Source organism: Macrobrachium nipponense, chromosome 19 (genome assembly GCF_015104395.2).
Source record: "Macrobrachium nipponense isolate FS-2020 chromosome 19, ASM1510439v2, whole genome shotgun sequence".
NCBI lineage: Eukaryota > Metazoa > Arthropoda > Malacostraca > Decapoda > Palaemonidae > Macrobrachium > Macrobrachium nipponense.
In genome coordinates this window covers 3,853,001-3,879,219 of record NC_061088.1, presented here as the reverse complement: position 1 = coordinate 3,879,219, position 26,219 = coordinate 3,853,001, and the positions used below count along the sequence as shown (strand labels likewise).

General features: G+C 38.3%; 1 protein-coding gene across 5 annotated transcripts in view; it reads left to right on the top strand.

Moving 5' to 3' along the window:
- The window catches only part of LOC135213765 (alpha-protein kinase 1-like), a 36,525-nt gene extending 11,441 nt beyond the window's left edge, over nt 1–25,084 (top strand). For all 5 annotated transcript variants that reach the window (XM_064247903.1, XM_064247915.1, XM_064247895.1 and 2 more), the window contains 7 exons: nt 4,993–5,182; nt 6,336–6,447; nt 6,866–7,132; nt 16,515–17,035; nt 20,033–21,073; nt 21,738–22,073; nt 23,570–25,084. In XM_064247903.1, the coding sequence (XP_064103973.1) occupies nt 4,993–5,182; nt 6,336–6,447; nt 6,866–7,132; nt 16,515–17,035; nt 20,033–21,073; nt 21,738–22,073; nt 23,570–23,577 (2,475 nt within the window). In that variant the 3' untranslated portion in view covers nt 23,578–25,084. The remainder of the gene's footprint in view (nt 1–4,992; nt 5,183–6,335; nt 6,448–6,865; nt 7,133–16,514; nt 17,036–20,032; nt 21,074–21,737; nt 22,074–23,569) is intronic.
- The last annotated feature ends 1,135 nt before the right edge of the window (nt 25,085–26,219 follow it).

Sequence of the window (26,219 nt, the reverse complement as noted above, 5' to 3'; positions counted from 1 at the left end):
TCTGTGTCTAAACTTCTGTGATTTTAACCCATACTTCCAATCAAGAGATGAATATCAGATATTGTTTTTGTTTATTGGTATTAATCTTGGTTATGTTTATATGTCAGGAGTAGAATATTGTTCTCTTACTTAATCCAGGATGATTTTATTGTGTAGAGGGGACTTGCCTATTATAATACTCGATTGGCTGGAAGAGTTATTGGTGAAAAGGTATAAATAAAGAATATAATGTAGGATTGTGGAACTGTAAATAAGGTTTCTGTTGTAGTTAAATGAGAAGGATTAATGCTTTGATACAAAGCGATGGGAAGTGCTTTATGGCATAGAAGAAAATCATTATTAAAGGAACAATGAATGTCTTCTTAGGTTGGAGAGGAACTCAAGATACGCTAAATGGTATCCCCTCTGCAGGGCATAATGTAGAGGAAAACGTAAACAAGACTTAATGATAGTGATTCGACTTGTAGGTTTTAGGCATAATGCCAAGCACTGGGGCAACTAAGGCCATTCAGCACTGAAACAGAAATTGACAGTGAAAAGGTTTGAAAGGTGTAAGAGGAGGAAAGCCTCGCAGTTGCACTATGAATCAATTGTTAAGAAAGGGTGGAAAGTAAGATGGAAGAATTATATGAAAGGAGTTACAATGAAAGGGAATGAAAGTAGTTGCAGCTAGGGGCCGAAGGGACGCTGCAAAGAATCTTACGTAATGCCTACAATGCACCGCATGAGGTGCATCGATGGCGCTCTCCTTACGGGGACTTAATGATAGTGAAAATCATGAACTCCAAATTGATATTAACAATTTGGAAACCTCGCTCAGATACTACGTTGTTAACAGTAGGTGGAACCTTTGGTGCCTTAAATTTTCCGTATTGAGCATGGGAGTGTTACTATTTTTATGTGAAAGTGATTAGGGGGTGGCAGTGTTTTATATGTGACTGGTCACTATTAAGCAAATAATTTAAAGACGTGTATTATAATTACTGCCAGTTACTTGATATTGGAATAATACTAGGTAATATAATGTTTAATATTAAAGATAATTCATGGTAAACAATAAGGTTTTTCAGTCTATTAGTTAAGATTCTTTTAGTTTTTATTGTGTATGCTCCAACAGGCAGAGAACTTTGGAGAGATCTTAGGAGTAAATAATTGCAACAAAAATTTTTGGTAAAATTTTAGTTTGTATGCTTTTTTTACGAGTTGAGTTTTGTGGTATTCGGGATACTGGTAACTTTGCCTCATTAATTCCTAGTAGTAAAAGAATTTTTTTTTTTTTAAACTGATGATAATTTCAATAGCTGGCATTTTCTGAAATATATATAATACTAAACATTTGATATTGGGCCCTATGAATAAAGTTGCTCTTTCTGTTACATCTGGGAACCTTTATGATTGTTTTGTTGAAAATGTACATAAAAGGGTTCGTTTTTGTGATTGGAACTTTGTTCCACATTGTACAGAAGTAGGTTTCCTTTTATCGTTGCCTTGTATGGTTTCAAATATTTTCAATAATTATCGTACTGAGTATCAGTAAGCTTTTATATTATTACCAACTTTTAAAGATTAATGCATATCATATTATGTAACCTTACAGCTCTTGGCAATTTTGTTTTTTATTCCAATGAATGTTTTAGGTATGCTTTAACATTGCACTCAGATAAACTCACTGGACTCGAGTGGTCTTGAAAAAGGGCAGGAGTGGTGTGATTTGGAAATGCCTCCAATAGAAGTGGTCATAAATCTGTATCAAGAAATCCAACATGAGAAAGATGATCAAGAAACTTAATAGAAAAATTTATCATTTTATCCTGAAATATAGTACTAAACATTTGATATTGGGCCCTATAAAAAAAGTTGCTCTTTCTGTTACATCTGGGAACCATTATGATCGTTTTGTTGAAAATGGACAAAAAAGGGTTTGTTTTTGTGATTGGAAATTTATTCCACATTGTACAGAAGTAAGTTTCCTTTAACAGTTATATTGTGGCCTTGGATGGTTTCAAATATTTTAATAATGATCATACTTAGTATGAGTAGCCGAGAACCAGAAGGTGCTAAGCATAGTTTTTAAAAAAATGAGTAATTGCAAGTTGAAGTTAAAATATTGTAGCTCGGTAACTATAATGGGTATTAACATGGGGTTTGTTGCACTTTAAAGCTAAAGACCATAGTTTTTTGTGTGTGTCAGATTCATAAGTTTTTAGGAAAATACCAAAAATATAGACGAACATCAAAAATGATAAAAAAACAATATCAATGGAAATACACCATAAAACGGTTCCAAATCATATAAATACACATAAAACATTTCAAAATCAGTATTAATGTCCATGTTTATTGGAAAATACAGGGAAAATACCGAAAAAAAATACCAAAAATACATACGAACATAAAAAATAATAAACAACAACAATATCAATGGAAATACATCCTTAAACAGTTCCAACTCATGTAAAAACGCACATAGAAAAAAGCTGAAAATCAGTATTAATATCGAAATTTATAGGAAAATACTGAAAAATACCCAAAAAATACCAATACTACATACAAACATAAATAATAAAAACCAACCACAATATTAATGTAAATGCACCCAAAAATAGTTCAAAATAATGAAAAAAAAAAACAGTAATTATTGTCACGAAAGCATTGCAGAAACACGTAAAATAATGTAAAAAAGGATAATTCCACGAGCGTATGTTTACAAAACACGTGAACCAGTTGAACTGCCAAAGTTTTGTTTACATTCTGCCGTATCCATGACGCTATGCTTTGTGCATGCTGATTGGTTCGAGAGAGTGCATCGCACTGTGACTGGCTGAGATGCCTACTCACTTGTTGACAATGCAGTGTGATTGGCTACGGCTTTCCCGGAGAATCTGGACTCTTGAGTGGTGAAGGGACGCTATGCAACATATGACACCTTCTGGTTCTAAGAATTTATTCGCCGCTCGCTACAAACTTTTCAGGCAAAACTTGCATTGACTTCTGAGGGGTTTTCAACCATATTGTAGGGCTAGAAAGTGCCAAATCCAAATTGAGAAAAAATTTTATGCCTGTGATGGACTGTTTTCTGTGGAAATCTCGGTTTTGGTGGTGGTGGCACTTAGCACCTTCTGGTTCTCGGCTACTCGTATAAGCTTTTATAGTGATACCAACTTGTATAGGTTAACATGCATATTATGTCATGTAACCTTACAGCTCTTGGCAATTTTGTTTTTTTATTCCAATGAATGTTATATATATGCTTAATAATGCTCTCGGATACACTCACTGGACTCCAGTGGTCTTGAATAAAAGCGGGGGTGGTGTGATTTGGAAATGCCTCCAATAGAAGTGGTCATAAATCTGTATCAAGAAATCCAACTTGAGAAAGATGGTAAAGAATAGAAAAATGAATCACTTTATCCTATCATTTATCCGTTTACATTGGTCATTAATTCAAACAGCAAGTGTGAAGTGTTTTGTATCCCTTCTCTAAACAGGTTGTATGTATAATAAGCATAAATACATGCTTTATATTATAGTGATATAATCTGCATTACTCATCTTAGGTGCGTATTTTTATTTTTTCGGTAATGTTAAAAAATTTCTATACATTGATATATATATTTTTTTGGCTGATAATGTAACACCAATGCTACAAGACAATTTTAACAGCTTATATTTTCATAAAAATAAAGTGGTGATGGTTCATAAATTCCATATTCTTGCTAGTTTATATGCTAGTATGAATATTAAATGATTGTCAGAATTGTTTTTCACACCTCAAGAATAGCATATATACCATATGTCATATATTTAGTTCATATTTTTTAAATTAAGCAAGCAAAATAGCTTGTGCAATATTCTAAGAGATAAAATAGATCATAAAATACTCTACTACTGTAGCCCCAAGCTTTGTAAAATACAGAAGAGATTTGTTCTGTCTGTCTAACTTGAAAACAATTATCAATGACTTCATAGATGACTACTCTTGCTTATAAAGCAAGATAGGCTGTGCGACTGATGTACTCAATATAGTTCCTCAAAAACAAATATGCTTAAATGCTGTGTGATTTTGTCATGTATTGCTGGAACTAGAATCACGTTTTCAAGTTGTGTATAAAAAAGATTATATTGATACTAGGTTCTGTTTTCATCAGTTTTCTTCCAAACCTCGCCCTAAAATGGAGGCAGTACCCTTTGGAAGATGGATCCCAAAGTCTGGCAATGCCTCTCCTTCCTACAGTGACTGCACCTGGTAGACATTGCTAATTTAACCAGTCCAGACACTGGTGGTATAGTGAATATTACTACCTGCCATTAGTCGTGGCCCATCAGTATAACAAAATCAGCATTAACAAACTACTTTGATAAGATCAGTCATGTAGCTGTAGCAAACATGTCACTTTTGTCAGGTTTTAGCGCCTCTTTGACTGTGTGTTTCCAACTCCTAAGTTTTGTTCTAGTGATGATTCTTATGATGCTGAAGCATTAACCACATGGATAAAGGGCTTTGGACTGACATGAGTGCGTGCACAAATGAAGTTGAAGTAGATTACCCAAGTGTAGGTAATTGCTGTAGAATTGCCAACTGCTGTAAGGTGGTAGGGTATTATGTGCATCCGTAGTATGTAATCTCTTAGCAGTTCTGATCTTAGCCAAATGAATAACTTTGATAAGCTAACCTGAAAATTAGAGCAGTGTGTTAAAAAAAGTGTTAGTTATTCATTAGAGAATTTAAGCTGAAGTACTATTTTGATTCTCAAGAGTTGTCTATGGTGGTGTTAATAATATTGGTATCGTATACATGAAGAAATGTAAACATTTGAGTTTACTCTTTACTCGAGAAAAAGTTACTGTTGCATAAATATGGCATATGGTACTTAAATGCCTTCTTGGTTTCTGAAAGTGTATGCTTGATTGAAGGGAAAGTGGATTTGCACTATTTTAACAGAAAGCAAAAGTATTCTTTACGTTGTCCACTGAGACTTTCCCTATAAACAGGGTCCAAGTGCGTCTGCGTACGTGACTTATCAACGTGCAGAGGATGCGCTCAGAGCTATCCAAGCAGTCAACAACATCCATGTAGATGGTCGAACTTTGAAGGCGTCACTAGGGACAACAAAATACTGTTCTCACTTCATGAAGAACCAGCAGTGCCCTAAAGGAGACTGCATGTATCTTCATGAATTAGGCAAGTGTTATGTAATGGCTTGGTGTTGCTGTGACTTAAATTGCTGCATAGGCTAGGCTAGTATTGCTTGTTATTGCATCAAATACTAAGGGCTGCTTATTTTATGTCGGTCTTTCAGTGGTTAGTAAGATTTTAATATAACCTATTTGTAGCTATTTAGTTGGCTATGTCCCTGGACCCTGATGTTGATTTAAATAGCCTTTATATGATTAATAATATTAGTAATTTATTTTACTTTAGATCTTTAACATCAGAATATGTAGTGTAGGGAGAGAATGTTTTGCAGCCTAATTGAAGCAGTTATAAATTGAATTATTAATGTGAGGTACAGGTTAACTTTATCAAGAAATTGTATATGAAATTTCTCTTGGCTTTAGGATATCTTCACTGTTCATGTGTAGGCCTTGCACTAGACATCAGATTTTGTTGCTTATTATTATTATAATTATAATATAAAGGATTACTTTATCCAGACTGCTGCTGTTGTTGTTGTTGCTTATTATTATTATTATAATATAAAGGATTAGTTTATCCAGACCTCTGTTGTTGCTTATCATTGGCATGTGGTAAACATAGGTGGTAATGTATTTTGAGTGCATTTGCATTCTGTGAATGTCAATGCTACAAGGAAAGTAAATTGTTCATGAATGATGGTGAGGCACGAGAGTTATGTGCTTTTGTTGAGATCTATGTAGGAGTAATAAAGGTGTGCAAAGTTTTTAGTGTAACATAACTTGCGTGAAGAGTATATGCTGTATTTGAATTAGATATGTTTTCATGGAATTAGTTTTCCTGAAATATATTACTTTGGTAAATTTTATTGATTCATTACCCTGTAGATGGTAATTTTTAGTGACCCGAATTCTTTGTGTCATCTTCTGCATATATTTGTCATTTTCTCATAGGATGGAATTTACACAATATCTTTGGCCACTTTTTAAGCATCTGAAGGATGTGCAATACAGTACATAGCTTATAGGGTCAAATATTTTCTTTGCATCAATTAAGACTCAAGGAGTTGCTTTGACCTAGGAATAAATAGCTGAAAATTTTACATGTGTAGTTAGTTTTTATTGTATGAAACTACTAAATTTTATTGTATATTTCAGGAAATGAATCAGATGTTGAATTATTTTCTTTATATATATTTCAGGAGATGAATCGGCAAGCTTTACTAAAGAAGAAATGCAACAAGGGAAGCATCAAGAGTTTGAGAAAAAACTACAAGAACAGTATTTAGGGAACTCGACCTCCGAAAAAAATAGGTTGGTGTTGGGTAATTTTTTTTTAACTCTTAATGAGCACAGTTACTACCTTCCTGCTCATAGGTTTCAGCAGGACAAGACTTGAGTTACTTCTTTAAATGTAATGTACATTACATGTCAATGGTAATAATGTAAATACATGCAAACTTGGGCTAGGAAGAAGTAACCCATGTAAATGGATATTTTAATGAAGAGGTGGTAGCAGGTGCTTTTTTTTTTTATAGAATTTACATTTCTATAGAGTTGTAAATTCTTTAAACTACAGCTGTACTGATAAATTAAATTGTATATAGAATAGATGAAAAGTTGAATGCCGTGAAAGTGACTTTTTATGAATTTTAACTTAGTTTATGAAGTTTACCACATTAGTAGTTGTGGCAGTTTGTAAATTTCTTCACATTATCGCGTTTTCTTTCAGCTTAAGTGTACCACCTTCTCAACCGGCCAGCTCAGGAAATTCAGGTTCTAATAAAAGAAATGCTACAGGAGGTGGTAAAGAGAACCATGCTCCCAAAAGTCAACCGGGCTCATTAAATTCTGATTCCACTGGGGAGGCTTGGCCAACCTTAAATGCTGCTTCAACCAAAGAAAAGAAGAATAAGAAGTCTGATAGAAGTAATAGCTCGTGTAGTGAAGAACACAATAACAACAATAATAATAACAATAATAATAACAATAATAAAAGGTATGTACAAGTACAATGTGTAGTTTAAAATTGTTGGATAGGCTATGAATCTGTTTTCTTTGTTTTGAGTAATGGTCTGTGGCATCTCATTTCCTTCTCTTGGTGTTGTACTATTGTCTGAACCATCCTGTAATTTTGCTCGTGCAAGATTCTACTTTTTCTGAAGTCTTACTTTTTTTATTTATAGAAATTATTTAATGCTGGATGGGGTAGGTTGCTTAGATGCTGCATTCAATTGCTGTAATCTGGTTGGTGACCACATAGAAACTTGTGTTTCTACCACATCATGTACATGACCACTTTCATGATTGGGACCTTTGCTTCCTTTCTTACACTGTAATGTTTAACACTAGTTGATTTTTAATCTTCCATCTGTGCTTCAGTTTTTAAACATTTTCAAGGTAGTTCCTCTGTGTTTTTAACAAAGATTATCTTAAGATAATAGTTCCAAGGTCGTCCTTTTGTCCGCTTCTGGTAGTTTCGCACATTACTGTTATAAGCAATAAAGACTCACCACTGATCCTTATTGGACATCAACATTTATCATAAATTCTTCAAAACATACCTTACACTAGTATAGTTCCACCATTTTTTAAACCTGTTCAAGGTAACTGGGCAGATCAGTCTTGTCTTTCTAGTTAAAAAAAAAAGATAACTGGCCCTATAGGGAGGTAGTGCCATCAGTGCACCCTCATATGGTGCACACTAGGCATCACTTAGGGTCCTTTGTAGCGTGCCTTGTGCCCCTAGCTGCCACCCCTTTTGTTACTTTTACTGTACCTCTTTTCATATTCTCTCTTCCATCTTACTGTCCACCTTCTCCTAACAATTTATTTATAGTGCAACTGTGAGGTTTTCATCCTGTTACACCTTTCTAACCTTTTACTCTCAATTTCCATTTCAGTGCCGAATGACCCCATAGGTCCCAGTGCATGCTTGGCCTTTGGCCTAAATACTATATTCAATTCTAGATGACTGGGAGCCCTAGCATTCTCAGTAGTTTCTGAATGAATTGTGCCCATGGAATGTGTGTATGTCAGTACTCTTGATGTCTAATTTTGCTTTGTCACTCAAAAGCTCCATTAGGGTCTGAGACTCGTGTACTGTACGTGAGTAGATGATTGTGTTTCATAAGGCAACTCCTCAAATGGGTGCATTATAATCATCTTATGAAGGGCCATCACAACTTGAGTCATGATCAAATGCAAGGCTCATTTTGTTTCTCTAGTGTGGATGATGGCAAAATATGGTGAATGTTCTTAATGTGTTTCACAGAATTTCTTTTGTGATACATGTTAAGTTGGCTAAAAAAAATTTCTTGAATACTTGAATTGAAGCTTAGTATGTGCTGATGAGCTATTAGGTACAGTATGTTACATATTCTGTTGCTTGTCTTGGTACTGTCCGAAATCTGGTATCTTTTGAGACCTTTTCCCATATTTGGTATTTTCCCTGTAATTACATCATTATAAAGATGCCTTTTGTCGATATTATTAGCTTGAACCCAATCGTCTTATTCTGTTCTTTTGCATTTTTATATTTTATTGTAGTGTCTTACCGTAACAATTATAGAGCCGTGATTTCCACGAGCGCAGGATACTAAATTCAAATTTAGCGCGTCGGCGTCGCCAACACTGGTGGTGATGACGTCATCTCCCTCCACTCGCGGGAGGAAACCAGGTACAAACTGCCCAGGTGAATCCAATTCTTTTCCTGCCGGCGTCCGGTGAACATCGGTGGTCGGTGCGGTTGGATAACTTGCTTCGCTTTTTTCTTGTGGATTTGATCTTCGGAATTGGTGAAGTACTCTTTTTGGCGTTGTTGTTATTTTGCTTTTATTTAGGCGTTGCCATGTCGGATTCTAGTCCGTCGGAGTTTAGGTTTTGCATCTCAGGATGTAAAACTAGATTATCCAAGCTAGAGTATGTTCTCACACTAAATGTGTTAAGTTGTAGGGGACAGGTTTTTTGTTCAGTAGATCGAACATGTACGAGTGTAGTGATTGGACTGATTCTCAATGGAAGTTTTTTAGTTCATACTCGGAGAAATTAGCTAAAGACAGAATTAGAAAAGCAGCGCTTAGGGAAAGTAGACTTAGCTCTGCTTGTCTTGCGATGCATCTGTTCTTCTGTTTCTCCTCAAATTGTTATGTCTCCTTTAAACTACACCTCCTATTCCTCCTACTAATCCACTTCTCCGGCTTCCCGTGTAGTTTCTTCGACACCATTGCCAGTCTGGAATCGAGGTTAGATCAGAAATTTTCGGTAATAGCGAATACGGTTTTGCAACTTGGTAATTCAGTTAAGACGTTTTTGGAGAAAGCGCCTCAGGTAAGAGTGTAGTTGAGGGTGCGTCTGTCTGTCCTGACACGTCTCCTAGACAAAGGTCACTGTCCAGCTCCCCCGCACCGGGGAGAAGACATACCGGAAGTCCAAGGGAGTCGATCGGGATTTGCCCACAGACAGGCGCCCCTTCTCTTGTTGAGCCTGTTGCGCCTCAACAGGGCTCGGTTAAGCGTTGGAAAGGTGTTGCGGTCAGACGCCTTTCAAATGATTCAAGGCGATTCGTCTCCGGTCGCACGGCGCTTCTTGGCGAGATTCGCACCCGTTTTCGCGTCCTTAAAAGAGGCGTTCAGGCGCCGATTCTTCGCCTCCTCCAGTCAAGCGGTATAAGGAGCCTGAGAGTAGGGTTGGCGCCTCGGCCGTTAGCGGCTCGTTCGTCGCCTCAATCTGTGCCTTTTTCGGCTCCATCTACTAGTAGAGATTGTGGTTTTAGCGCTGTAGCTAGCAGTTCTAAGGGTGTTTCTTTAGGCGCCTTTTCGTCTGTCACGCCTGATGCGCCTGTTTCGCCTCGAATTTCGGCGGCGCCTCGAGGCGAGGCGCAAGTAGTTTTTCCGCCTCCTGCTGAACATTTAGGCTCTTCCAAGCCTACGTTAAAACTGTTTTTGATTCGTCTCTGGCGCCTTTGCGCAAGCAGTTAGAGATGTTAACCAAACTGGATGAATGAGTCCCCAAGGGTGGTTTCGAAACCTTCAGATTCCGGTTGTAGTTCCGTCTACTTCTTCGGCGGTATCGGAGAATGAAGAAGAAGTAGAGGAGGAGGATTCACATCACCTCTCGTGTTATTCACGTCTCCTTAGATTTCTTCTGGTATCTTATCCAGATTATTTTGAGAAAGCGGCTCCGCGCTCCCCAACTTCGACTTTTTTTGATGAGGAGGAAAACTTCAGACCCTCTCCTCCCAAACTTGTTTCTATCTAAAGCGGTTAGACATTCGTTGAAAGAGACGGAGAATGGATGTCTATGAAAAGAGACTTAGGGAAGGCTCTTTTTGCTTACCCTCCCTCTAAGTTGCTTCGTAAGAGGTATAGGTTTTATGTAACTGGGGAAGCTCCTTCTCTGGGAGTTTCTGCCTCCTCCCAGGGAGACTTCTCCAGTTTAATCGACTCCTCTAGAAGATCTGCTTTCGCCGCAGCGAAAGTTTTCTTTACAGCGCCTGAGTTGGACCACGTTGTAAAGAATCAATTTAAACTTTTGGAAGTCTTTAGCTTCCTTGACTGGACTATTGGCGCTTTAGCCGGCCAAGATCGAAGACTGTCCTTCTCTTTCCCTTCAGGATTTTTAGCGGAGGATTGGATTGGTGTTCTGTCCTGTGCGGACAAATCCATTAGGGATGGATGTGATGAGTTAGCTTCGCTCATCGCCTTTGGTACCCTTAAGAAAAGGCAACTTTGGTGCTCCTTTGCTTCTAAAAGGGTTACGTCCCAACAGAAGTCTGCTCTCGTTTGCTCCTTTTGTGAAAGATAACCTCTTTCCAGACGATGTAGTGTTGTCAATTTCGTCTGCGCTAGATAAGAAATCTACTTCGGATTTACTGGCACAGTCTACTAAGAGACCTAAAGCTCCTGTGGAGACTGTTCCTTCGGTTTCTCCTCTGTCCCAAGCGCCTTTTCGAGGGAGAAAACCCAAGCGCTTCTTTCGGCCGAATCGAATTTGCGACCTCAGTCTAAGGCCTCGGCCAAGGTTAACAAACCTTCCAAATGAAAGCTCGGTTCTTCATGCACCAGTGGGAGCCAGGCTGGCTCTGTTTTTGGGAGGAATGGGAAAAACAGAGGAGCAGAGCCTGGGTAGGTGCAAGTACTCAATTAAGTTCGGCTATCGTATTCCTCTCGTTTCACCTCCCTCGCTCTCACCTGTGCCAATTCCATTCCAGGCATACTCTCCGGGCTCAGACAAATTTCTGGCGCTAGCCGCAGAAGGGAAGCGCTTGTTCTCAAAGAAGCGATAGAAACAGTAGAAGGGGATTTTCCTCCAGCTTTACAATCGCCTTTTGTAGTTCCCAAGTCATCAGGGGGCTGGAGGCCGTTTGGTTTTGGATGTGAGCGCCCTGAACTTGCATGTCCAGAAAACAAAATTTCATATGGAGACCACTCGGTCGGTTCTGGAGTCCATCAGACAGGGGGATTGGATGGTCTCTCTGGACATGCAAGACGCTTATTTTCACATTCCGATACATCGCGAATCTCGGAAGTACTGAGGTTCATGTTCGAAGGCAAGGTGTTTCAGTTTCGGGCGCTTTGCTTCGGACTAGCGACCGCTCCTCAAGTTTTCACCAGGGTTCTATCCCCGATAGAAGCTGGCTACACATATTAGGAGTAAGAATCTCCCTCTATCTGGACGATTGGCTTCTCCGGTCGGAATCAGAGAGTCGGTGCATGAAGGACCTTGGAACAACTCTGGATCTTGCCAGAAAGTTTAGGATTTCTGGTCAACAAACAGAAGTCCCAGTTGGTTCCATCTCAGAGCATCCTTTATTTGGGGGATGATTCTGAATGCTCAAGTTTTTCGGGCTTTTTCTGTCCCCGAAGAGGTTCAAGGCTGTCTGGAGACAGTTCAGAGTTCTTGGACAAAAAGGTAAGTTCTGCCAATCAGTGATGAGGCTCCTGGGCAAATTGACGTCAGTGGAGAAATTTGTGACGTTGGGAAGACTGCACAGAGACCTCTGCAGTTTTTCCTGAGAGCCTCTTGTGCAGGAAGACGCAACCAGACTCGATTACCTTTCCTGTCACAGATCAAATAAAAGAGGACCTAAGGTGGTGGCTCTCTCGAGCAAGGTTGGAAGAAGGGTTAGATTTACGACCCATCCTCCCGAACCTACAGTTCTTTTCCGACGCATCGGACACAGGTTGGGGAGCCCTACTGGGAAATCATCGGACTTCAGGAGCTTGGTCGGAGAAGGAGAAGAGTTCCACATAAATGTAAAGGAACTGTTAGCAATTTTCTTAGGGCTCAGACAGTTTTCGGAGCTTAGTAGAATGCCGAGTAGTGGGCAGTGCATTCCGACAACTCCCACGGCTCTCTCGTACGTGCGGAAACAGGGGGGGACTCAGTCTTTCTCTCTGTACGAAGTAGCCAAGGATCTCCTCCTGTGGTCAAACGAAGCGAAGGTTCAGCTAGTCCCGAGATTTGTGCCGGGAAAGATGAACGTCCTGGCGGACGAGTTAAGTCGTCAACAGCAAGTGTTACCTCTGGAGTGGACTTTGGACAACAAGATTTGTGTCAGAAACTTTGGCGCCTTTGGGGACGACCGTCAATAGACCTGTTCGCGACATCGAGGACAACCGTTCTTCCTCTCTTTTGTTCTCCAGTCCCAGATCCTCTAGCTTGGTCGGTGGACGCAATGCTGTTGGATTGGTCGGGTCTGGAAGCTTATGCATTCCCTCCGTTCGGTCTAATAAGAGAGGTGCTGACAAGTTCATGTCGCACAGCAATGTAACGCTAACGTTAATCGCTCCCTTTGGCCCAGGAAAGAGTGGTTCCCGGACCTTCTCCAGTTGTTAGTAGACTTCCCCAGACTTCTTCCTCCAGAGAAGTGGCTTCTCAAACAACCTCACTTCAAGAGGTTCCACCAAAACTTGTCCGCTCTAGCTCGACAGGGTTCAGACTGTCCGGAATCTTGTCAGAGCGAAAGGATTTTCAAGAAGAGCTTGCAGAAGCTATCGCTCGTTGTAGGAGAGAGTCTTCTAACAAACTCTATCAAGGGAAGTGGAGAATCTTCAGAGAGTGGTGTAGAAGTGCTAAAGTCTCTACTCTGCGACTCTTTAACAGAATAGCAGATTTTTCTTCTATTTCTTAGGAACTCTAAGAAACTGGCTCCTTCGACGATCAGAGGATATAGAGCCATGCTCTCTTCGGTTTTTCGACATCGAGGTTTGGATATTTCCTCCAATTCAGATCTGTCGGACCTCATTAGGTCTTCGAAACCACTAAAGCTCCCGCAAGATACAGTGGCTTGGAACTTAGATGTGGTGCTTAAGTTCCTCATGGGGCCACCGTTTGAGCCTTTGAAGTCGGCTTCACTCAGGAACTTGACTAAGACGGCACTCTTTCTTATTGCACTAGCTTCTGCTAAGCGTGTCAGCGAATTGCACGCTATAGACAAAAGAGTCGGTTCTCTCAAGGCAATGCTGTATTTTTGGTATCTTTGACCTTCTCAGCCAAAATGAGAATCCTTCTAATCCTTGGCCCCGATGGAGTTTTGTGGTAAGGAACTTATCTGATTTGGTTGGACATGAGGAGAAGAAAGGCTTCTTATGTCCAGTCAGGGCTATTAAGCAGTATCTGTTTGCCACTAAGGGTATCAGAGGACAATCTTCTAAGCTCTGGACCTCGGTTCAAAATCCCTCTCGTCCTCTTTCTAAGAATGCTATATCGTTCTTTATTAGAGAGCTTATCAGGGAAGCTCACTCGCAGTCCGAGAACGACAATCGTCCGTTCTGAGAGTTAAAGCTCACGAGTTAGAGCAGTGGCAACTTCTTTAGCAGTTCAGAAAGAATTTATCTTTAGCTTCGATTTCTTCAGAGCACGTTCTGGAGATCGAATTCGGTTTTTTGCGAGTCATTATCTCAAAGAGATAGAAACGGTTTTTCGAGAATTGTAAACGTTAGGTCCGGTGGCGGTTTCTGGCATGGTGTTGGGTTTGGGAGAAACGGCACGGGGTCGTCACCTCTATGCTACTTTTTCACCTTGAATAGGTTTTGTCCGAGTTCAAGGGGGAAGCTGGGGGTACTGAGTACCTGGGATACTCACCAGTCTGTTTAGGTCAGATCGTTTACAATGGTTGGGTATATATTTTGTTTTTAAATCTGGTGTTGGTGACAAATGTTTTGTATGATTGAATTTCTGGTCTTAGCCCAGGGCAAGGGCAATCTTTGTTGTTACTATCCTCCGTCAGTCAGCCTTGACTCGCTTGAAACTACGGAAGGATTCCACTCCTGTAGAGGCTAACTTTGGTCAAATTCCAATTCCTCTACAATAGTAAGAAGAGCACCGACCAGAGGCAGTAACAGTCTGCTGTAGCTCTCTTACAAGGTAAGGTACAACAGACACCTTGAGTGTTTACTGGTATTGCAATAAATGTAACCATTTAAAAATACTAGTGGTCCACTGAATCCCACCTTCCCATAAATGTGTAATCAGCTCTATAATTGTTCGGTAAGCACTACAATAAAAATGAAATTTTCATTATTAAAATTAAAATGAAGTTTTATTGTATACTTACCGAACAATTATGATTATAACCCACCCTCCTCCCCTTAGGTGGGACGGACGGGCAGAAAGAATTGGATTCACCTGGGCAGTTGTACCTGGTTCTCCCGCGAGTGGAGGGAGATGACGTCATCACCACCAGTCGTTGGCGACGCCGACGCGCTAAATTTGAATTTAGTATCCCTGCCGCTCGTGGAAATCACGGCTCTATAATTGTTCGGTAAGTATACAATAAAACTTTCGATTTTAAAATAATGAAAAATTTCATTTTTCATTTAGTATGGAATTTTTTTTTCCACTTATGATCTTGTGTGCCATTGTCATGCTTTATTGTATTGTGTTTTGTTGTTAGTAGGAAATTCTTTTAAATTTCATTATCTGCCAAATTGCGTTTGACTTTTGGTGGTGCCTTAATCCTACACTGTGCCTCCCTCCCCCATCTGTATCTTGCTTAAGATGAATGTGTGGAGTAGGGAATGAGTGAGATGACTGGTCTCTTGTCTTTCTTTCCCCTTTTCTTCATACCCAAGTGCAAAGGGCAGTTTGAAGAATACGTACACATCATACGCTGGAACTGGCTTGATGCAGGTGAGCGTTGCACCCATACTGTTACAGCACTTTTTAGTTCCACGGAACATATAAATCTGCTGTCAGTAGCTTCAACCCCCCTCTCCATCAAGGGGAGTGAGAAGTGGTGACAAACCTGTTTCTTGTGGCTAACATGGTTTTGCCTGAACATGTATAGTTCTTTTTTACTTCCATGTGTGCAATGAATCTGAACAAGTTTTGTTGTATATTAACTCAGTGGATGAGTATTCGATATCCACATATCTATTATCTCATAGGCTGAGAGTCCTCTTCTTTAGAATTCTCATTTCTAAGAAGAATGATCAGGTGTGCCGAATCTCCAGTCAGTTCAGGATTCTCCTAACCCCTCCAAGTGAGTCTATCCTATTGTCAAGACCGGAGGTTTGTTCTGTGTGTGAAAAAAATGACATTTTTAATTGATTTGTATTTTACCTAGCTAACAAACCTGGGGTCTTAAACTTGACTGCCCACCTCTAGCCACCCCTCTTATGTTTCATCCTGTGTTGGAAGTAAGACATGCGTCACATGGTTCAAGTGTAAGTGTGGTCTCTGGACTTGCTTCCACCTCAACTATGCTTTGGATGTCAGACACCACAGATTCCTTACATTTACAGTCTTTGATTGTTTTTAATCGGTTTCCAGCTGTCGCCAGAAGATTTATCCTATTGTTAAGACCTCAGGTTTATTAGCTATGAAAAATACAAATTCATAAAACTTTATTTTAGTACAGGGGAAACTTTTAGCAGTTTTAGCACTATTAGTAGTTTGTATTTTCTCAGTGCTTTATTTATTTATATCTTTAGTAATAATGTAATTATGATACTTTTGATCTTTATGGTAGACTTCAGTGAGTGCATGGCTCATGTTCTCTATTTTTAGTTTAATAGTAGGAGCCATTATATAAAACATCTTTCAGTCAGTTGAAATTTGAAAATTTCACAAGCTAAAAAAATGCTGTATGTGTAGGACATGTTAATGGTTTTAATTGAAGCGAAACTGAAGAAAGCCATATTACCTATTGAGAATTTTAGTTTATTGAAGTTTTTGTTATTGTATTGAAATGTCTGTTAAGAGCGAGTAGATGCTAGTTAACATAATTGGTAGCAGAAATATGGATGGTTAGTATAGTAATAGTGGAGCATTTGGCTTCCATGTGTTCTGAATTTCCTGTAAAATATTAAGTAAAATGACTAATAGTTTTCAAGGAATGTTGTTACTGAGCTTTGTTGTATATAATTACTTTACAGAGGTGGAAAAGAGAGGGAAAGATCTTGTACTACAGGAAGTCATAGTAGCACTAGCAGTAATAGTAGTAACAGCAGCAATAGCAGCCACTCGAGTGGTAACTCGAGTAATGGGCTTGGGGTGGATATAATAAATCACAGTGTGTCCCCTGCTGTGACGTCATCCCCATCTTCGGCGAATGACAGTTGCTCATCTTCTGCCTCGACGACCCCTCCTCCGTCATACGAAACTCCTCTTATCCCCCCTTCACCACCTCCCAGTTCGTCACCAGTAGCCTCTGCGCAGGATGACAGTTCTCCGCTCCCAACTCCGCCTTCATCCTTATCGTCGTCTTCGGAGCCTTCGTCCAGTTTACCACTACCACAACAATTTTCTCGTGCCGCATCTCTCTTTTCGGATAATACACAGAGCTACTTCTCGTCTGTACCTAATCTTCCACTACAGCGAAACTCTCCTCCTCTTCCTCCATCATCTCCTCAGCCACAACTTCAAAATAGTCAAAATACACAAAATAATTCGTCGGGTAAGTTCTGCGATGTTAACCCTAAGATATTTGTATGCAGTGTACTTTGGCCTTCAATTTTTGGTAAGTGAAAAGGTGAAAGGGGATAAGTTATTTCTTAGGAAAGAATTACTTTAAAGTTGTAAATACAGCTGAGACATATTTAAAAACTTTTCTATTGTAAAGTTTTCTTATACAATACAGGCAGGAAATTTATTAATTTTTTGGCTTAACTACTCTACAGATAGGCATGTGAATGTTAAAATTTGAAAATTAGTGAAAACTTTTGAAAATAGCAGCCAGGTTACTGGATAGTCCCCCAAAATGATACCTGTATTATGCAGTATGCAAAAAATCATAGTTAAATTTTGACTGCATTGAATATACTTTTTAGCCGGTCAGAAAGGCACATTCACGATTTTATTATGCACTGCAAAATATTGTAGGTATATTTTGACTGCAGTGAATATATGTATTTTTTAGGCAGGTAGAAAGGCACGTTCATGATTGTCTAATGCAAAATTTATCATGCAACTTTTATGAATATTGTATAAATCAGTTTAAGGTACCGTATATTTCCATGTATAAGATGACCTTTAAATCCTAAAATTCCCCCCTAAAAATTGGGGGTCGTCTTATACTGCAACACTAAAGATCAAACTTGAATTCTAAGATGCGTATCTGTAGGCTAGCCTCGGCCTCAGTGCTATAGCCTAACCACCAACATACATGGATTCACTTCATGAAATAAAATGATACCATATATATTATTGGCTTATATTTCACTTTATAAAAAAATTATACCACATATGTATATTATTGCCATATATTCATAACAAATCGCCTATTTGAGGAATAATTCAAAATCAATGAAAGAAACATTTATCTATGCGATCCCAGCGGAGAAAATGTAAACATCTAGTTGCGGTTGCGGTGACAGTAACCTTTATTTTTTGGTAACCTTAAGAAATTTCAATAGTAGTGTAATTGCAGTAGTAGTAACATTTTTCATGAAAGGTTTCTCATACATATCACAAGATTGATCACATGTACCACGATCTTAGGGATTCCAGTCTGGTTCTGGCGAGTCGACTTCGGCTTCATCGTCGATATACAAATCATCTTCGGTACCGTTCATGGCAACTGTTTCGAACAATTCAGGGATATGAAGATGATTGTGTACAATTATTATCGTTCATTATTGTATTATTATTAGCGGTTGTTTGAGAATGGCAGCGAAACTTAAACGTATGGTTTCCCTTTACCGTGTCCTTCTGTGTGAAAAACATCTAGACTCGGCCTTGTTAAACCCAGCTTTGATCATTTTTGAAAGGACTGTATGCATCTCTTAATTAAGTTACATACAGCAACTAAAGACAGTGATGATATCGGCAAAACGTGATCAGCTGAGACTGTAAAGAAACTTAGAATGCAAATGGCGCATCATCTTTTTTTCTTATAATGTAATACAATAATACATGTAATGTTCTAAAGGGTCCACAATAATACAAAGTGTAAAAAGTCCGTGTATAATTTTGAAGACTTTACAGAAAGCTTTCAAACCCTTCCCTGGGTTTATCTTCAGTCCAAATGAACCCATGGAAGGGTTCGAAAGCTTTCTGTAAAGTCTTAAAAATTATACACGGACTTTTTACACTGTATTATTGTGGACCCTTTAGAACATTATATATACTCTCGTGATAGAGAGTTTTTCCCTAATACATGTAATATGATTACAGTTAAACATGTTTTATTTAAATTATCATTATTCTCAATACAACTATTATTAGACTTTTGCAGGTGGATATCTATCAGTGTAACAATCTGACCGAGGCAATCTCTCTCTCTCTCTCTCTCTCTCTCTCTCTCTCTCTCATCGTTCGTTTGTAATACTAATGATACTCCTCCGTCCTCCACTATGATACTCCTCTATCCTCCACTACAAAATTCCAGTTTTTAGAATTCTGAATGAAACTATTATTGTAAACGTATTGGCATAAACAACCGAATTGAAAACAGCTGATTGCTGACGTCATTTGCCGTAACTATCGAGCGTTTATTAAGACCTCCATTAAAATTGTTAAACTCTGATGATTCTCAATAAGTAAAAATAAAATACATTTTTGTTCCTTTCTCATGCAGTGTAGATCTTAAGGGAGCATACTTGTAAATTAAGCTGCAGGTTATAGCCGAGGGTAAATAAAACTAATAACGGCCAGGTGGCAGTGATGTTTGGAACTGGAGAAATCACACCTACTCAGTGCTTAGACAATGAAGTAATATGTGCATGTTTTCAACCAAACTTTGTTATGATAAAAGGTATCTCCGAGTTATATCTCTCCTAACAAATAATGGCAGTGAAGATATCAATAATACTCAAAACAGCCGAGATTTTTAGAATGTAAACAATATGAAATGCAAATGATGTACATGTCAATGTTTATAGTTTGTAATACAGTAACTATATGATAATATTAATACTGTTTTGGATACATCAAGCAAAACAACCTTTATTTAAGTCATTATTATTAATATAGTTTTACTGTTTAATTTTTACAAATCACTTTTCTCCAAAAAACATTTCGATTTGTAATTTAGAAGTAGTCCTATACTACAGATATGAGATAATTTCATGAAAATTTTCCATGATTTTTGGCCTCGTCTTATCTTAAGGTTGTCTTATACACGGAAATATACGGTATGTAATTGCTGGGCTGTGGACTTAAAAATTGAGTTAACCTTCGAGTTGGAAATTATATTTTGTTGGTCTGGTAATGGTTCTATTTGTGCTAAGTTTCCAAATTGTGTTCTAACATTGTCCAAAAGCTTGAATACTTGATTTCTTAAGCTTTATTCTTCATTCAGGTTCCAGTTAATATTAGAAAAACTTTAAATATGTTTTAACCCATATATTTTCATTAGGCTTGGGTTTGGTGTGTGGATTCTGACAGCAATTGGTTTGTTACTTATCACTTTTATCTAGATTAAATCATCAATTTTCCTTTTTCTAAATTGCAGATTGGGGCAGAAAAACGCCTGAAGTATTTAATATGGATAGTATGTTCCCTGCCGAAAATAACAGTACCTGGAACTGTATATTTGATTTAGAAGAGAAGGCTCCTTCCAAAGCATTTATAGATGATGATCTAGGTTTTGATCCATTTGAAGAAACGAACAAAGCGCTTGCAGAAGATATAAAAATAGAACAAAAGCAACAGCAACTCAGACACCAGCAGTATCACCATCAACAAAACCACCACCACCACCACCACCATTTACAGCATCAGCAGCAGCAGCAACAGCAAGAACAGCTGAGAGCAGGCCTAAAATCCGTGATAGACTATTGCAACCCAGGTAGCCAGTCGCGTGCCAGATTACCTCCTCCTGGTTTCAATGGTTTCAACTCGTACAATGTGCCAAGACAAACTCAAGAGCCCAACAAGTTACCACCATTCTTCAGTGGTCTAGCAGGAAATCAAGGCTTGGGCTCTAATCCTGCTGTACCTCCGCAAACTCTCAATGGCATGGTTAGCTCTAATGGCTTAGGTGTACCACCTGGTTTAAGTGGTAATCTTTTAGGTGGTGGAAATACCAATGGGTTGAGTAATGGAGTTATACCTGGAGGATTGGGTGGCAACAGCCTTCCTCCCCACTTATTACCTCCTGCCTCACTACTGGGTATGGACACGACACCCCTCAGTGCCTCACAATGTCCTCCTGGGTGTGTAGGACTTCCAAAGGGCGATGCCTTCCTTTTGAAAGATTTAGAAAATGGCCTCCGCAGTATATTCCCAGCCATAAGCTCAGTTAGTACCATGAACACTTTGAATACTGTAAACACGCTTAACACATTGGCATCTGGAGCTGCCAACAATCCCAATTCGCCAAATAATCCCCTTACAAACTTCCTTAATATGGCTCATCACCATCAGCAGCAGCAGCAGCAGCAGCAGCAACAACAACAGCAACAACAACAGCAGCAGCAGCAACAGCAACAACAACAACAACAGACATTATTGCACCAATTAACTTTGAGTTCTCTAGCAAATTCCCAGAAAGGTAAGCTGAAGCGATCGTGGTTGATCTTAGAATTCTCTTTAAATAGTACTAGCATACTACTTGAAACCATCCCTTTGGTCATTGGAGGTGGTAGTAGTAGGGATCTGATAAGTGAACTTTTGGGACACTTCAAGCTTCTTGTTTCTCTTTGAAGATTTTATTAGCTCATTGTAATGAGCTCTCTGTGATCATTAAATCCTATTATTGCATTAAGATCAAGGGTCATCGAAAGTGTAGTTGTATAGCTATTCTTCATTGGCAGTCATTCAATTTATTTGAGATGGGCGAGGAGATATGAACAGTAGGCAAGTAACGAAATAAATTTTATCATGAAAATTTTATATTTTTGTCGTCTGCAATTCAAAACTAATGAAATGGAATTCTACAATATTCTGGTGGGCTCAGTGTACATAAACCTTAATGATTGACTCAGAGCTAAATTAATAGTTGTAATTGAAAACTAAAGTTATTCTGTATTGAATGGCTTTATGTTCATTGTTGCTATTTTAATAAGCAATAGTATAGTAACCTAAAGACACATTACCTTTGGAGTACAAATATGCCCAGTTTGTTTAAGCCTTAACGTCCTCTTGAATACAATATGTCGTTAATGGAGCACAAACGTACATTGGATCCCTGAGATTTACATTTCTTTTTCTTATAGGTTGGAGCATTAGTGGTGCCCCAGATCTCACAGTTTTAGACCCAGCCATCCTCTCCTCTGGTCAGTTAACAGACTCTCGGTCAGATTCTCCACCACACTGGATGAAGGTGGTTGATCAGTTGGCAGAAGCTCCTCTATGGAACAATCTTTTACCATTTAATATAAATTCTGCTGGAATGCCAACTGGGTTGGGTCCCCATGCAGCCCCTACAGGTCCCCCGGCTCCCACACAGCGTTCCGTGGCACCTATGTGGCCCCCAACCTCACCACCACCAGGCTTTAATAGCATCTCTCCACTACATCACTCCAAGCAGCACGAACCACACAAGATTGAGAGTGAGTTTGTTTGTTTGTTTGTTTTTTTTTTAATTTTTTTATCTTTAATTTTGACATAACAGAAGAATTAGTTTCCCTTAGGCTGGCATTCACAAACTTGAAAATTCACCCCAAATTGGGTAGTATGCTTCAAAGGTATCATTAGTGTTTATTACTCTAGTGAAGTAATGGCACTTGTGTTAGGCTTGGTTGAAGGGCAGAGAAACAAAAGCTAGTTACTGGTGATTCAATTGTATTCAGGGTACTGTAATATTTTTTTTAGATAATCTCACAATATAATGGTTAAAAAATGATAAAGCATTGATTGATTTGTAGGCTTTTCATTACAGAACATATTTTCATTACAGAGCATATTTTTATATTATAATCTTTTAAAGCAGGATTCTGGGAAGTCAAGGCATTTATGTAGTTTATCTTTCAGGAATAAGGTCAATTCATAAAAAAGAAATACTTTCAAATATACTACCTGTGGGAGTTTTAAATGTGGGAAATGGTTAGTGGAACTGACATTTTTGTTCATGCAGCACAACTACAATTTTTTTTTAGAAATTTCAATATATTCAGTATTATAGCACAATGTTTATCTCCCCCCTTAAAATTGACATTTTGGAAAATACTTATCTGGAATATTTAATTTTCATGGAAATTTTTATCTTGGTGGTAAAGTGTTATAAATGATCACAGTGTTGAAGGCAGTGTCAAAGCAGGAGTTCAGAATTATTGTTACTCAAAATGATACATATACAGTTAAAAGTTAGGCCTATCTTAGTTTAACCAGACCACATTTTTACGTGACTAGGAACCAGTTGGTTACTTAGCAACAGGACCTACAGCTTATTGTGGGATCTGAACCACATTATATAGAGAAATTAATTTCTATCACCAGAAATGAATTCCTCTGGTTCCACGTTGGCCGAGCCGAGAATCAAACTTCGGACCACCAGATTAGTAGCCGTGTGCGAAGTCCACACATCCAATGTGGAACTTACATATACAGTGAACCCCTTATATTTGTGCACTCTGGATTTGCAGATTTCTCTGTGGAACATATACCCCCATTATTCGTGGAAAATTCACCTATTTGCGGTATTTTTCTATGTGAAATATCCACAAATTCCTGTTTTTTTTTTTTTTTTTTTTTATCGTAAAATGCACTTTGTGATAAAACTACTTAAAAAAAAATTATATACATTATTAGTGGGTTTCTCTTAAGTTTTAACTTATAAAACTGCTAGGGGTTCCAACTATTTCAGATTCTAGCTAGTCACAAGGGGGCCGGGGTGTCTGGTACCAATCCCCCGCAAATAAGGGGGGGGGGGGGGTTGGGGGGGGGGGAACACTGTATTGCTAGTTAGTTATTTAGCTTTTCAAGTTATTTAGCTTTTTAAGAAATATTGAAAGTATTAAGAATGTTCTTAGTGTTTGCAGTATTTAGAACATAGAGGAATATTAAAAACTTTGTATTGCTTCATTTACAGTTTTATTTTCTTTTTCAGATCTCTAATAGAAGTATATGGAGAATTATATACCGTCTAAATGAAGAAGAGAATTTTATTATATAAACTCCAGCCCCCTTGTCTACCTGTCATATACCCACTGATGCATCATTAGATATGAAAGCGGTGAAGGAAAGTGAAGTTATTGTGTTAATGTACTGTAGTACGCCATGAGTTATATAAAAAGAAATAAAAAATAAATTTTCCTGTGCAAGCATTTTTAATATTTATACTGGAAAAAATATAGGTGAATTAAAACTTTATTATTTCAATAGATCTTTGTAACTTCAAAGCTTCGTAAACTTTCCCTTTGCTGTTTTTGGCAGCCTATTTATCTTTGCATGCATTGAGAGTCCTATTTTTTATTACTCGTTAAGTTACGACTAGTATTGCACTGGCATATGTCATTTCCTTGCCATCTTTTTATTAGCTTTGTTTCTTACTAAAGAGTAGTCAGGCATTTTTCAAATTGTAACTTGTGTTAAAATTGAATTTAGCATTACATTTCCCTCAAGAGCGTCGAGATCGAGATCGGTCCATCCCCAGGAATTTCTCTCTCTCTCTCTCTCTCTCTCTCTCTCTGTGGACAAACTTCAAGGAGTTGAAAAATGAAATGAAGAGGTTTGGTGGCAAAGGGGACTTTTTTCCTTAGGTAGAAGAGTGCTGGATACTAAGGGGTTACTCAAATGTTTTGTTTTCATTTGATGGAAGTCTGGATCAACATAATCTCACTTGTTTTGGAAGAGCATTTTTTCCTTTTGTCTGTGTATGTAGGAATATGAAAAATTCTTTAGTGCAATATGGTTATGTTTTCTTCTCTTTGGTGTTATCTGCTGTACTCTTTGATTTTTATTGTATGCATCTTCATTTGAAATGGTGTAAAAATGGTTTGACAAGATATTGAAAAGTTGACCTCTCTTTTTCTCATATATAGACAATATATATAAAGTATATCTTGGCCCCTAGTACCCAGCAGTCTTTATCAGTGTGGTAACCATAATAGAGAGAATGCTATTGCTGTTACCAATTTGGCAAAGTCCATCCTCCTTTCTCCTTCACTAAAAGTACTAGATACCTATCTACCAGTGATTCCATATGCACTTCAGAATGTTCAGTCAGACCCAACCTCTCTGGACAATGTTTTCAGTTTTTTCTCTCCATATAATGATGTGGACGTGCTGCTCTCCCCCCATAGGTCTAGATCTTCACTACTATCAATACAAAAATATATTCTAGCTCATGAACATAAACTGCTGTTTTGAATATTATTATTGTGATGATGGGAATTCTGGGGAATTTTTATATGAGTGAACGAGATATAAAGAAGTTGTCAAGATTACAAAAAAGCGAGGTGAAGGCTGTTTACAAGAAACTACGGCAAGCGTGTGGTTGAAAAGTCTGGTTGATCGCGAAGACCACCAGGTTTAACACCTATTATATATTGTGGATAAAAATATATTCTTGGACAACCTCCAACCAAACATTCTAATCTGAAAATAAATTTCAAAACATTGATCATTGTTTTACTAATACCTTCATCTGTAGCTGTGTAATAGTATTGCTGTACATATTCTATTAAAATAGTAATGCCCTTTTTAAATATCTCAGAATTGTATTTTCGATTATTACTTTTAAGTTTTGAAACTTGAGCGCTCTGCAATTATCATTACTTGTGAATGCCCTTTGAAACAATGGGAAATGTGTGAAACTAGATTTTTTTGTAAGTATTATAGTTATGGAGAAAATACAAAAAAGGGCATTTAAATTTCAGGGTAGTAAATCTCATTACCATGAAAAACCTTACAAATCATACTTCCACCCATACTAGTCGTTAACTGGAATACCATAAATCTACAGAACTGAGTGGGATACATAGTCATGTTTCTAGAACATATAATTGAAGCATGGCTTGGCAATAACTTGATCACCCAGACAAACGGCAACTTACTGAATTTAGGCCTGAAAATGAGAATGGCCAGAACACATGTGACATTTGTAACCACCTTGAACGGTTAATCTTGTATCCAGAGTAAGCTTGACTTGATGGTGAAGGTCCCAATTCACCATGTTTATAAGCAGGAATAGACTGTTCTGTCATCCTGGCACAAATCTTTAACATAGGCTACCTTAAGGGGTTTGTTAAGGTGTTTGCTGCTTATGAGAATACAAACCACATCACCAATTCAGTGTTAGATTTTCCTGAAAAGAGTGAAGGTCCTTGGCAGTCTTCATACGAGTCCTCAACTAAGAGAACTATAATACGGAGATGAACCAAACCTACCTGCCTTGGAAAGTGTACAAGGGGTAACTAACTCTTGTTTTAAAATCCCAAATTACCATGACTAGGTGTTCATGTGGAAAGTCATTGGTTGCAGCTGGGGACTGAAGGCACAATGCAAAGAACCTTAAGTAATGCCTACAGTGCATGACAGCACTAACCACCACCAGAGTGAACTGATCTTGAGGCGGATCTAAAATGAAAACGTTGCCATGGGGAGATTATTGCACGAGTCTCAGTTGGCTGGGTCCATAATGAAAGAATGGTTCCTCTAAATTGGTTTCATAAAGTCAGGTGAGGAATGTCAGCATGACAGTTTCTGAAGGTGGCATAGAAGATACATAAGATGGGAAATAGGTGTTGTTAACATCA